Below are 15,299 nucleotides of genomic sequence, written 5' to 3' on the forward strand. Positions count from 1 at the left end.
ATTTATATATGAATTTCGCTTAAGTGCTGCGTGCGGTTAAATGACAATATTGAAGTTCTCGATCGTTTCCCCCACCCTTTCTCTGACCCTGTTTTTCCACCTCTGTTATATGTGTTTCTTGCCAGTTAAAGTTCAAATGTACAGTATAAGAATTTTTTTTTAAATTGATCGCGCAACTTCTGGTCGGGTCGGCTGCGTGCGGGTAAAATCTTTATATCAATTTCTGCCGTCACCTCCATAAAGTAAACTTTTCCTGCTTTTCAGCTCATTACTAAACAACCATAATTTTGTGGCAAACAAGTTCCTGATGTGAAAAGAGGAAGGTATAAAATTTGTGTCGTATTAAATAAAAAAGTACAATATTTCATGTTATTTCCCTGCACATTCATCTCCTGTCCTGTTTTGCACCCTCAGTTTGAAATTTTGAATCTCCCTAAAGTTCTTATAATTCAAAATGAAGCGCTTCATGATAAGTCAAAGAAATTAGGCATCCTTTTTTATGTAATTTCAATAAATCACAGAAGTTTCAACTTTTTGTGGATTATTTTCCTTGTAATGAAGTTTAATAATCTTAGAAAATCAATTGAATGAGAGCCGATGTGGTATTAGAGATATCTGCATTTGATGAAACGTCCGCCCTTTGAAATTTCAGAGTTTCATTGCTCTGCGCGGGGAGGAATATCTTCCTCCCGGCATCTACAATTCTCTGTTTTGCGAGTTAAAGATATCCACTGTCGCTAAACTGTTTGTAATCATATCTGATCTTTCCAAGGGAAGTATTTAATATATTTTTGAGAATACCCTTTTCTCGGGACCCTTTTCATGGCAAAAAAAATGATAAAACGCTTTAGCTTTGCGCTTCTCGCGGGGTTATTATCATTTTAATTTCCTCTATTGTATTCTTTTTTTGTGCGTTCACAATCACTTTTGAAAACAAGGTTCAAAATCACAATATAGTCAACTGAATTGGAGCTGATATAGATACTAGAGACAAGAGAGACGGCTCTTTTTCATTTCAATTTATGAAACACCAGAAGATTTGTGCTTCGTGAGGGAGGGGGAAACACCCACCCCCTAGGGAGCGCGCTCTGTAAGTGTTGGCATGCTTCGCGTGCATTTACCGCCCCCTCCAAAATGAAATCCTGGCTACTTGGTTGCCCCATCATCACAAGATCAACTCACTGTAAACATAACTACTCACACAGGACACATTGCAATTTGCAAGCACATGTTTGACCGTGGTTTGACCCTGGCAATTGTTTCTTCGAAGCGATTGTTTATAATTTTTAGTGTTGTGATGATAGAGTGACTTCTCTGCTTGACCGATATCTGATTTGATTTAATCCAAGTTTGAATGTGTGATACTTGGATGACGTGAGTTTTGTGTGTTTACTGTATAGCATTTTAGCCCATCAAGTTGTCAAATTAATCGAGAAAAATCTGCATTTGTGTCCAAATACAATGTAAGAAAATAACAAAGTTCTACTTCTGTACAATTCTGAGACAATAAATTTTATCATACAGTATACCTGCAAGCCTGCAAATGTTATGAAGTTGAACAAATATCATTCATATATATTTGACTGAAATTATTTAAATGATGCATTAAAAAAAGACCTTTTAAATATTCTTAAAAGTTTAAGTCATGAAGGTCATTGAATTCGTATTGACATAGATTCATGACAAATACCAAAACTGGCAATTTCCGAAATGCATCATCCATCATAAATGCCGTCTAACGCCTCTCTTTGCAATTAAATTTGCCCTGACCTAATTTCTCAATACAGTGAGAGGCAAGGTTCTAACAGTCATGGAAAATCCTGGAAAAATTTGTGGTCCTGGAAAGTCAGGGAATTTTGAAAATGTGTGAAAAGTCATGGAATTGCATTTACCTCATAGCTATGGCAGCTTTCCGTTTTGTTGTGTCTCGCAAAGTTCTCTCATACTTAAATATCATACCTTGCTATTATAATTGGTGTTCACAATTTCAATTTTTCCCAGTTTTGTGACATCCCAAATTCTACAAAACTTCTGGGATATAGTTTCCAGTGGAAAGCTGAAAGGGTGTGGCGTCCCTTGCCTCCAGAGCTTTCACTATGATTGCAGTGTTACTTACATGTAGTTTCCAGTACTACTGCTAAATGATTTGTTCCCTGCGGTTTAATAGTGTTAGGGCTAACAAGGTTGTATAATAAAAAAGGTTTTTGTGAATACATGTATAACACAGCCACAATCCACATTCCTCACTCAAAATACTCCTGGCCATTTAAATTTCAAGTTTTGTACAATTTTACTCAACATTCATGGCAATTAGTTGACATATCAAGTCACAACTGATCAAGCACTACCAGCATGGCTATCAGAACACAATACATTCAAAAGGTTCTGAATCTCTTAGTTACACAAGATGTTTCAATTGCTATTTTAGCGTCAAATAATGTGTCCTCTCTGGAAAAGTTACTTGAAAATGAAGTTTAATGAAATACCAAAATAGGCATCAAATGTCCAATTTTCAAGATATCCTCATTTAATTTTGGAGCATATAGAGAAATACACTTATTAATTTAGCTGGTGTCCTCAAGTTGTATCACAAATGGCCTCATTTTTTGTAATGTAGAGTGAAATGCAGCACTATGTTGAGAATTTTAGGATGAGGATGTCTTTGTTAGCCTTTTTTTCATGTCACCTTATTGTAAAACTTAAATGTCACTCTTTTGTAATAATTTGCTCATGTGTGACATATGTAAAGTGTTTCATCTTCATATAATTCAGGGTCCCCCAGAAATTTGAAAACAGAATTCCATGACTTTTATGTGGAAGTTTTGTAGTAAAGGTGAATTCAGGATCCTAATTTCAATATGCCTGGAAAATTTGACATTTACATCTATTGTATAGTTCACTTTTGTGACAAGATCTGCATGCTATGCTCTGAAAATTTGGAAATAGTTCATGGAAATCTGTCAGTTCAAGAAATTACATGAGTTTGTGTTCAAGACTGAAACAAAAATGGTACTGTACCCTGGACAGAAACAGACCATATACCAATGATATGTAGATGTACATGTCATGAGTAAGGCAGTGGGTTGAATGGATGGCTGTGAGGGGAGGTCATCATGATGTGTCTGATTTTGGAAACTGTGCCAGAAAACAAGTCATGGAAAGCAGCAATTTAGTCATGGAAAAGTCATGGAATTCTGTTTTCAAATTTCTGTGGGAACCCGGGAGAGGCCGTGTATGTAGCAGCCAATTTGCAAACCCAACACAGAATGAATAGGGCTGCAATCTTGTAACCCCCCCCCCACCGCAAGAATGTCAGATTTCCAAACGTGCTTCTCAAGATTGTGCAATACTAGCGGTATGTAAACAAATCACGGAGGGTTGATGTTCCTGAATGAAGAGACTACGGTAGTCTTTGTTTTCAGTCACTTAAGAAATTGGCGAACTGGATAAAGGTGAAATACATCATTTAAAAAAAATGATTGTTTGGATTGAAAAGACTAACTTTAAAGGAAATACGACTGAAAAATATCCATAGTTTTATCGCTACTATCATTACTGACAGAACAGTAATAATTTTTATTAACTTCTTGTCAATATTCCAATAAGCCAAGCCTCCCATTTAAGACTAGCAAGCAAACATTATTGATGGGGTTCCGGAATGAAAGTAAAAAAAAAAATTCTCACACAAGCCACACACAATCCCAATACACTAATTGATGATACAATCACAAGTGTTGCTCAACACAACGCACGTGGTCTCTACTGGCATTGTACGGTCAAATACACAGAAATACACATAACACCCGGGCATAACACACACGATGCATCACCTTACACTGCAAGCTCCAAGCAGAGAAATGTGTCTGCTCAAAGTACATGACTCTGGTCTCAGTGCTTGGATTCGGCGCTGGGAGTCGACCTGGGGCCGATTCTTGTCCATGAATGAGAGAGCACGGCAAAGACTCGAGCCCATAAATACTATTTAACTCCATGCTCGAGCCCCTTTACATGTATCTCAGAACCGCCGCCGCTTGGTACTCGAGTCTCCAGAGATTAGGGTCGAATCCCCAACTCTGGCATTGAGAATCGGGTATACTCGAGTACTCGGCGCTGGCTCCCAAGCCTACTTTAGATGTGTATATGCCCTATATAAAGCAATGGTCTTGGATCAAAACTTAATTGTTGTCCTTTGTTAAAGGGCCCAGCAACTGACAAATCATGGGAAAATTGAAACAACACGAAATTTGCAAAAGGCCAATTGACTTGCATAATATAATCCTTCCATCATGAGCGCCCGTCGGACTGATGCGATAAAAGTTTCGGACAGCACGAATTTGACCGAACTCGTGATACTTCGGATCATCGCAGTTCCACTTTCCAACAATCCCAATTCCTAGACTCATAGCAGGTCTCTTGATTGCTAACCCAAAATAAATAACCAGTGTGAAGGTACATGTTTCAAAGTGAAAACACTCAGTTTACTTCTGGTTGGTTAGTCTATGAACTATTGCTCTCCTATAGACCTCCCAGACATGCTGGTGTCTATTACATAACACCCTCAGGCAGCCGAGTGAAAGGCAGACTTGAATCCCTTTGAGATAATTAAACCTTGATTTCCCCATGATTTGTCAATAAAAGGTCGCTTTAAGGCAATCATCCAGTTGCAAGGGCACAAGTAGAGGTCACCAAAACCAAATATTTTGTACATTTTGCTACAAGATCAATTAAAATCAGTTAAAAATTCAATATTTTCTTATCTTTTATTGTTTTTGCTGTTTTATGCTTCCAACAGATTGTCCAGCGAATCACTTTGAATGCAACAATCTCAAGTGTGTTCGTCAGACGGTCGTTTGTAATGGTGTGGATGATTGTAATGATAGATCTGATGAACTGAATTGCTTCCAAGGTAAGTTTGAAAGCTGGAGAATGTACTGAAAATATCTATGATTTTTATGAATCCCATGAAGCATGTATATTGTACTTTTTCCATATGTGGTATTGAAAATTTGAAAAAAATTGAAACATTTGATACCTGTACATTAACATTATACATCATACAGTGCTGTTAACAATGACATTTGCATTGATAATGTGATGTTAGCATTTTAACACTATATTTTCTACCTCTTTCCTCTTTGTCATATGGAATTCCTGTAGTCAAATGCCATTCAGGTAGAAACAAAGTTGTCACAAATTGTACAAATATCCATCCCTAAAAATCCATTTGGTAAATGCTTTTGATCCAAACAGAATGCCCAATGATTGAGAAATAATGTAGGACATCTTTTCTTTCTCACTCAACTATTTTGCAATGAACTGTCTGGTCATGCATTTGGCCTTCAAGTCAGACAATGGGCATAATTAGCATGAAATATGTTAATATGAACACACTGTCTGGAATTAGCACACGTATATATAAAGGAAGTTACTGAGTTTCTTCAAATTGATTGGTGTGATCATGTGCGTTCATGATTGTACATTCAGGTGTGCTATAATTGAACTTAACCTCAGTCTAAAAGTAACACAGAGATTGAAAAGTTGAAGTTAATTCCATTTGATTCAAACTACATTTATTTTGTTCTCAATTTTGAAAAGTACATAGTGCAAGACATGGGAATTTATAAACAAATTAAGGTAACTATTTTGGATGGAATTAGAACTACGAACATATTAAAGCCAAAAGACACTTGGCATTGCATTATCGATAACAATGTAATTATCTTCAGGTTCAACCTCATAAACACACATTTTAATGTTAACAATTAAAACAACGTATATTCATTTATAATACATTTGATGCAAATGATTCAATAGCTTGATTGAATGTAAATCGGATATCTTTAGCAAATATACATGTCTTTTATGTAGTTTTTATTTGATATACTCCTTTTTCTCGTATAAGAAATTACTTTTGAAGAATCTAAATTTACATTGATATATATTTTGTAACGTTTTGATGAGATCACTTCAGACTTTTCACTCACTATATTTCTTCATATATTTAAACTCAGACTGAATAAACAGTGATCTCTTTGACATGACAAATATATATTGATATGTCTCTTTTTTCAGTATTAGTTACATGTATTTGACTTTGAATTCATTTGACAAAATGCATAATAAATAGCAACATCCTTTCTTTCAATTATTTTCGTTCACATTCAAACTTTAAGAGCACCGTGGTATTAGGCACAACATACAATACTTGTTCCTTTCAATACATCTATATAACACTCTTTGGTCATGCTACATGGGTGGATGATTTACATGAGTTAACTATAACTCAAATTGCATAATAGAACTTGATATACTAGTTGTAATCTCACTGTAAACTGTTGAGTACATCCTATGAGCATTATTTGACCAATGCTGTGATGCATGTGTATACCATACAAACTGGGAATTCAAGTGGATTTTTTTGGTGGAACATACCCCCAGGGCCAGGCCTGTTGCAATGTATACGGTATACCTGTAGTCCGTGCATTTTCAACAGAAAGTATTTAAGTAGTCTGGCTTTATACATATCCACATAATAACATATAAAACAATTCTAAGAAATGTGATTGGAGGAAGAAATTTATGAAATAAAGAAAATTGTGATTATGATTGTGATTTGAAGCATTATATGCATGATTATAAAGTTGGATGACTTTTCCGTAGTTGAACATTACAAAAAAAAATGCTAAACTTTGTTGCATCATATCTTCCAGTAAACAGTTTTCATATTCCATGATTCTTTTCGTCTATATTATATGCATTAAAATGGTGAGCTGTATTGCTGAAATTATACTTCTGATGAAACTTTTAAATAGCAATGGAAAGTGTCTTTCCCAAGGAATGTACATCGCTACTGGTTAACCCTTTATTTTCAACTAAAATGCGACAAACCTTAGTAAGGAAATGCAAATGCATGTACATGTAGGCCATAAAATATATATACATTGTAACATGTACATGCATATGAACTAATAAACAAGCTTTAGATTCCTCACATACATGCACAATCAGCTTTGTAGTCTTAGTAGAAGATTCTACAGAATAAGTTATTAAATATGAGACTAGAAAACAAAATAATGTCATGTGCAGTTTTCAGCCTTAAAAAACCTACTGGCCCCATTATCTATCCACAAAAAAATACAGCAAATGAATAATGATATTGCTATGAAGTTAGGAAGCACTTCCACACCAGTACCAATGCTGATACCTCGCCATGAAAAATGCAATACTCAGATAATATTTATTGCAGCATCAGCTGATAACTGCAGTCTGCTATGACCACAAACATCTCTTTAAGAGCTCATGACGAGCTAGTCATGACCCCCCCCAATTATTCAGGGTTCAAAGGGTTGAATCAATCAACAAAACAACAATATATATATGGTAGCTCTTTCAGCATTTAAACTGTCTAGTCCAAACATCCATCTAAGTATTTACAGTGACTAAATAATGTTATAATTTATATTGCTAAGAATTTTGCACACAAATTTGTCCACTTGTTAATTCATCTTATTAAAATAAAAAATTTTAGAAAAGGAAAATGGGTGAAATTGAAATCATACATGCTAATTGTTATTTGGTTGTGTTTTCGATGGCGCCACAGCCATTGCATCTTGCCAACATGAGTTAAAAAAAGAATTCCCCAAACAATTCTTCATGTGTTCATGGTCTAGTGTACATAGCATTGTCTAAATCTGGTTTACCCACAGTTGAATACCATTAATAAATAGCACTTCTGCATCTAAACCATGTACTAATGCTGTAACCGATTTTTATTCCGATTCCCGATCCGATCCGATTTTCCCCTTTTTTCTACATTTTTCCGAACTCCGATTTTTGACCAGTGGGGAAAAAATCGGATCGGAAAAACCAAAACATAGCAAGACAAAAAAAACATGTTGCGACATGTTTGCCGTCAAAATGCGCTGGTGATTTGTTTTGATCTCAGACAAAAGCGGTGGAAGGAAAAGAAGATAAAGGGGAAGAAAATTATGATTTGTTTTTATCTCCGATATTAGCGGAAAGGCAGGTGGAGAAGAAGATTATGATTTGTTTTGATCTCCGACATAATCGGGGAAGAACAAAACGATAATGATGATAATTGGTGATAATTTGTTTTGATCTCCGACAAAAATGGAGGAAGAAAAACAACGAAAAGACGATATGTTTTGATCTTAAGCGGAGGCAAATAAGATTTAGTTGAACACGCTGACATGCGCGGTAATATTTACAACTATCTGACTATACGTCCTCTAAGAGTTTACGATTACCTCCGCCATCACTACAATGTTGTAGAGAAGGTGAATATCATGGTAAACAACTCTGGATAATAATGCGTCTTTTTCGGGAGGTCATGCGACCTTTAAGAGTTTACGATTACCTCCGCCATCACTACGATGTTGTAGAGAAGGTGAATATCATGGTAAACAACTCTGGATAATAATGCGTCTTTTTCGGGAGGTCATGCGACCTTTAAGAGTTTACGATTACCTCCGCCATCACTACGATGTTGTAGAGAAGGTGAATATCATGGTAAACAACTTTGGATAATAATGCGTCTTTTTCGGGAGGTCATGCGACCTTTAAGAGTTTACGATTACCTCCGCCATCACTATGATATTGTAGAGAAGGTGAATATCATCGTAAACAACTCTTGATAATAGTGCGTCTTTTTCGGTAAGTAATGCGGCCTCTAAAAGTTCACGACGGACTCCGCCATCACCACGATGTTGTAGAGAAGAGGCCTATCGTTGATCGGCGGTAGTGTCGCGCGCTGGAACGTCATTATCTTATTTTCCTTCCTCCGATTATGTCGGAGATCAAAACAAATTCTGCCATCAGTGTAGCGTGCCGCATTTGTCCACGCGCCGGCCACATACAAATTTTAATGTATTTTTTTTGTTTTTGAATATCTTCCGATCCGATATCCGAACCGATTCCGATTTTAGGAGCAAAACTTCCGAACCGAACTCCGATCCCGTAATTGCTCTAACTTACAACATTACCATGTACATGTACATACCCCAACAGATAACAGTATTTTGTCTTTTGAGGATCAATGTAAACCAGAACTTATTCCTAGTCCACTTGAGTATCTTTGCAAAGATATAAAGTGACTCTACCTCATAATTGTTAAAAACATAAAATTTGGTTTGTGCATAGTAAATTTCATTGGAAGAATAAATATTATGTATGCAGAAAAAAATGGGTTTTTTTTCTCTGACTCTTTGCCATTTTAGGCAAGCGTTAATTTTGAACTCTTGAGAATGATATCATTCCATAAATGTGCTCTCATTATCATGAGAGGCCTACTGAGACAACAAAATAGTGATATGGAAATGAGTACTTTGGTGATAATACTCGCTATTTCTTTTGTATATATATTGTCTGAATAGTCATTATTTCATTTTTGTGTAGATTTGAAAATGAGAACTTCTGTGTTACAATATTTGCAGACCCACATTCTCAGGGAGAATTCAAACTTTGCCTGCTTTACACTATAATATGGAGAAATTTAAAATATTACCTTTTTCAAATAATAAGATACAATAGAAAAATATTGAATGGGTGACATCATCAGTTTCTCCATTTTCATACCAACCAGGATATTCCTTCAACTGTTTTGTAAAATTAATGTATGCAATGGGTAAAACTAAAGTAGACTCCAGATAGCTTGAAGGTCCTTTAAATCTTCCATATGAAATTGATAGAAACCTAGGTGAGGTAAATGGTTACCCGGCAAGATTTTATTCCTTGAATCCAACAGGCACTGCTAGCAGCTGGAGCTACAGCCAGGATAATATATAGTGCATCATTGAATAGGAAAGTAGATAATCACCAATATCGCACACCGAGGCACATGGGTTCAAGAGTTGACCATTCACAATTAGATTAATATTCATTATGACATCAGGCAACAGCTGGTTTATTGCAGAAACAAGGAATTGCAGAAATCTAATGCTGAATATCAGTCACACATTATAGCTGTACCTTCTTGTTTCCTACATCTCAAGGTTTCTTTCTCCTCTTCTTCCTTATCCAACTTGACTGTCTCAGGACATACCGGGACTGGTAATGGCAAGGTACACTTATCTGGAAGTACATGTTGCTTACTTTCCTGGTCCAGTCCATCATCAATGAGCCTTCCTCCACAAGTTTGGCAGATCATTGCCAGACCACACCGTTGACGTGAAAAAATGACTCCCATTTTCCTGTATGAATGGAAGGTTATACAAGAATTGATTTCTCACTTTGTGCTCCATGTTTATAACAATTGGTCTACACTAAATATCTACTGTCTAGAATTTTCAATAGAAGACACATTTTAGTATCAAAATGTTTTCAAAAGTACAAAATGACTGCCCAAAAAATCTCTTTGCAGCATTCAGTATCTCGCAGTAAGTACACATAATGGTTCCATGAATATCCTCAGAACAAGTGGTACAATACATGAAGTGATTTGCTTACTATGATCAAAGTCAATACATGTTCTTTTGCAATTTATGCTTTTTGCTCATTGAACTATAACTTGGTTTGTAAAAGAGCTACCTTTGCACTCTAATCATTCATTTTAATATTTAGCTTGCACTTTAGCTCTTACCTTGAATAGTGATCAAGCGGTGTATTTGTGTATTGTTATTACACAGTGCACTATGCATAACATGCTCCCAGATCGTTCGATGGTGATCCAGAATGCCGTGTCTCGACGAACGCATTGGGTTTTTATACAAATTCTGTGCGTGCGTTTCATTCAGATTGTGCTACTCGAGAACATTTGATGATTATCCAGAATGCCGTGTCTCGACGAACGCATTGGGTTTTATACAAATTATGTGCGCGCGTTTCATTCAGATTGTACTACTCGAGAACGAGCGGTCTATAGCATTAATCAAACCACTGCTTATAACATTCTAGTGATGTCAAAACATAAACATAATTGACATCATAAACCTGACTATTGGCAATCAGTGATCTAACAAGATTTTGATTCATCACTGACATATGAATTTACACCCACCTTTTTCTAATTGTGATTTTTACATGGTTCAATGTTTTGATTTTGTAAATTTAATATTTGTAAAGTTTCCCCTTCTTATTCCCATTGGGTAAATAGTGTTCAGATTTGGATGACCTAATTAAAAAGAGGAAAAGTTACAAAAAAAAGCAGTGCTATTTGCTTATCTGATAAATATGTAGGAATAAAGAATGTGCATATGAAATAGATTTAAACTCAATATACACTGAACTTTGATTAACTGATAAAATTATTAATATATACACAACAAAAAAAGTAAGTCCCCCTAAATCAAATTGCTATAACTTTTGAACGGAATTATTTTGAGATATGACATTTCGTAGGTGAATTTCTACACTCATTAGGCAACTCCTGGAGAAATATGAAATTGATCGGTTGAGTCATGCATGAGTAATCAAAGATTGAATTAAAAATGACCATTTTTGAAAGTCACAAGAGTCGTGTTTCAGATTGTGCAAATACAATGTTGGACAAAAGTTTTTTTTAGGTGAATTTTATGGTGTTATACTGGTTTACTATCCATCATTTAGCCACTCCACACACAATTTTGATATCGTATGTTCATGGTTGAGTGAGCACATTGTATTGCAGGGGCCGCGGAAGCGGGGGGAGGGGGTTCAGCCCCCCCCCCACTTTTTCAAAAAGCATGTACAAAAATGTAAAAATGACCATACGATTGTGATTTTTTGCATGGTCAGCCCCCACCCTCCCACTTTTGGCTCAACTCCCCCCCACCCCACTTTGAAAACCGTTCCGCGGCCCCTGTATTGTGATGTATCATCATAGGGGGTTATGGTAGTATCCTTAACAACTTGCTATAGATCATGTTAAAATTTGAAAATGTTGGTGGCTCCCCCGATTATAGGCCCCTCCCCCATTTTAAAATTCTGGGTCCACCACTAATTTGCCCATAGATTAAACCGATCATGAGAAATTGTTACGAAAAGAATACATTTCTGCCGTATAAAGAGTATTGATTCCTAAGTTGTCGAATGTGCTCGCTCAACCATGAAAATGTTTTAAGTTCGAAAAGTGTGTGGTGATAGAAATGATGATTAAACAAAAACATTTGAAACCAAATTTGCCCTTAATATGCACTTTATGACCCTTTAAAATGAGTCTGTGACATTGAAAATACCAATTTTCCCACTTTGATGCGTGCTTACTCATCCATGAATAAACATATCGATTTCATTTTTGCACAGAATTCTACCCATAGGTTAATAAACATTACTGCCAAATGACATTGCTAAAGACAGCCTTGAAAAAAAGTTCCACCATATTTAATGAGGGGTTACTTATTCTTAAACGTATGCACTCATAATGTACACAAGTCTATGAGAGAAGAAGTCAAAATTTTCACAAATATGAAATGAGGGTTTGTTTCATGGATGATTTTTGCTACTTCTGCCTAAGCCTGAGTCATGTCGATTATTTTGAAAACCGGTGTTCGACAGCTCTAATTCGATCGAACATCGATGCATCGAATATTGAAGGCGGGGAAAATTTAGTCTTTTGTTTTTGCGTCGATGCGATGCGCTTTGCATATGCACTACGCACTGACGGTATGCACTGGCGCGTTGGCCGGGTGAGCGTTGCACAAGCAGATGACAGAGCAAAGTTCGTTTGTATTTTCCGTGATCACAAAACACACAAAAAAGGCCGGGGACCAAAGCAGAATTCTTCCCAAAATATCTTCAACAATGATATTTGCAGATGACAACATATAAGTTTAAAATGAAACAATAATAAAGACATGAATCACGCAGAGTCGATCCGAATGATTTTCGGTCGACTAGCATTCGCAGTCCATTCACCAGCCCCGTCCGCAGCTCCGTACACTCACTCTCCCGAAACGACAGGCGAGCTTGACGTCAGCGCCAGCAAACAAGTGCAATCAACGGAGAGCGCTGTAACTTGCCTGAGATTGTGTAGTTGGATCCAAAATGAGCTCCAAATAAATTTATGGGAATAAATACGTAATTTTCTCTGGATGGTCATTTGAATTGCTATTCAATGCTGATATAACGATTGTGAGAAAAGATTGTGGAATATGAGTTATGACGATGTTCGAGAATTAATCCTGATAATGACAATCCAGTTTTTTAGACGCAATTGAGCATGCGATCAAAATAAATACGAATGTTTCGAATCGAGCCCTAAATTCATCTAAATTATTACGATTTAACAAGATTTTATGGTCATACTAAGAATATTGATGATGTTAGCAAAGTATGTTATGTTCATATGGAAGAAATAATACTGGGATTATTTCTATTGTTATTCCATCTCTGGACGTCTCCTCCAAGCTCCGAGAAAATAAGCACAATGCGCATGCGTGTTTGATGACGTATGACATATTTTCCCATTCATGAAATCAGAGCCCAAAGTTGGGCACAAACTAGCTTCAAATTGATGGGAAAAAATATCAAACGCAATTTTCTCTGTTTTGTCATGTAAAATGTTATTATATGGTGATATTACGAACTTGAACAGAGTTTTTGCATGTAGACAATGTTCAAGAATCAATCCTGACGTGATGATTATTTTTTTTAGACATGTGCACTAGCTCGACTCAAGAAGTCAAGTCGATCGTCATGAGATGTCCGCCATTGAAAATTGAAACGAAATACAAACGTTTCACATCAAGCTCTAAATTCATATTAATGATTATCATATGCAAATTATTGTTAAATATTACGATTAAATAATGTTCTATGGTCATGATTTTAATATTGTTCATGAAAGCAAGATTTATTTTATGTTGATCGCGTCAATTTCCGGCCATTTTCTGGTTTGATTAAAGAACAGTACTGCGCATGCACGATCGATGGCCATGACTTCCATTCATGAATTAATCGTGCATAAATTATCTCGGCACGAGCAGACGAGGAAGACTCGAACTATTATCGAAATAAACTTCAAATTAATGGTGAATAGCATCATTATTACTCATTCGGTTTCATTTTGGGGGCAATAGAAATCAAGTAAGTAGTAGTAAAGTTGGACATTACTGATATTTTGATGATTGATTGTGTAAACCAAACGAATCGGCCGGCCGACATATTTTTTTTTTTTTCGATGCAACGATTTTGCAAAATCTGCACCGGTGTTCGATGACATCGATCGAACACCGATTTTAAAATCGATTCGCCTCAGGCTTACAACAGTTTTTTCATGAAACTTCGCACATGGCTTCAGAGTAACACTATCCAAAAGGCGCGCACACCAAAATAACCATTCAACGCGGCACAGAGTGGGGCCAAGGCTTTAAACTATCTTCTCATTTTCATAATTTTCGAATATAATGTGCTCACTGATGCATTAAACATCGGGATTTTCATAAAAATCAAATCAAATGAACTATGCCAGGAAGTTTTTAACAGATATCCATAGTTACGAATTGCATTTTTTCCAATAACGTAAAAAAGAGAGCATCACATTCCACATGTTCATTCAAGCGTGAATGTTTAATTAAACGCCTTTGAATCATTGAAGCATGTTAAATGGTCGTGAACATAACGAAAAAGTTGAGAAAAGATCATTTTCAGTTACCAAAATGAAACAATCCTTGCCTATGATATTTGAAAATCGTATTTTTTGTTTTTAATTAATGTTCATTGAACCGTGAAACAATGAATATTGTTGAAGATACTCTTCCCAAAAATAACTGTCATCATATTCTTTCATTCTTACTGATATAAATGTGTAAAAAATCCAATTATTGCAAATTTGGACTTGTGTTTATTCAACCATGAATTTAGCAAAAAAAAGTTGTATCGTACTTTAGAAAGTACCTTTTACAAGCCTTCTGACTATTTTTCATGATGAGAATGTCGAATTAGTTCCAGTAAAATTGAATCAAAGTTATGATATTTGGCTTGTGACTTTTGAAAAGTGACATTTTTCCTTCTGACGGTGCTCACTGTAGCATGACGCAAAATAAGTCCACAACATTCACTCAGAGGGTAGCTTATAAAATTACCTACACGCTCACGTAAAATATACTAAAAACTCGCATTGGTTCGGAAATTATTAATGCTTGTTTAAGGGGGACTTACTTTTTTTGTTGTGTATATTACTGAGCAGTGTAGTGTAAAGTGAAGTGAAGGCAGGTTTTTATTTGTATTGTTGGATTGGTGAATGGAGTGAGTGCTGTGGCCGGAATCGAACCTCTGACTTTCATGTCTCTAGTCAGATGCCTTAGACTACTCAGCCACAGCACTCACACAGTGTTGTGTTGCGCTATGTAACCTTTCGAGATAAC

The 15,299-nt window shown here is 36.0% G+C and overlaps 1 protein-coding gene across 1 annotated transcript in view; it reads left to right on the forward strand.

Annotated features, from left to right (window-relative positions):
- Nucleotides 1-15,299, forward strand: part of LOC121431718 (neurotrypsin-like) — a 30,562-nt gene that overhangs the window by 8,021 nt on the left and 7,242 nt on the right. Inside the window, exon 5 of the mRNA XM_041629380.1 lies at nucleotides 4,793-4,906. Coding sequence (XP_041485314.1) covers nucleotides 4,793-4,906 — 114 coding nt within the window. The remainder of the gene's footprint in view (nucleotides 1-4,792; nucleotides 4,907-15,299) is intronic.

Source organism: Lytechinus variegatus, chromosome 18 (genome assembly GCF_018143015.1).
Source record: "Lytechinus variegatus isolate NC3 chromosome 18, Lvar_3.0, whole genome shotgun sequence".
NCBI lineage: Eukaryota > Metazoa > Echinodermata > Echinoidea > Temnopleuroida > Toxopneustidae > Lytechinus > Lytechinus variegatus.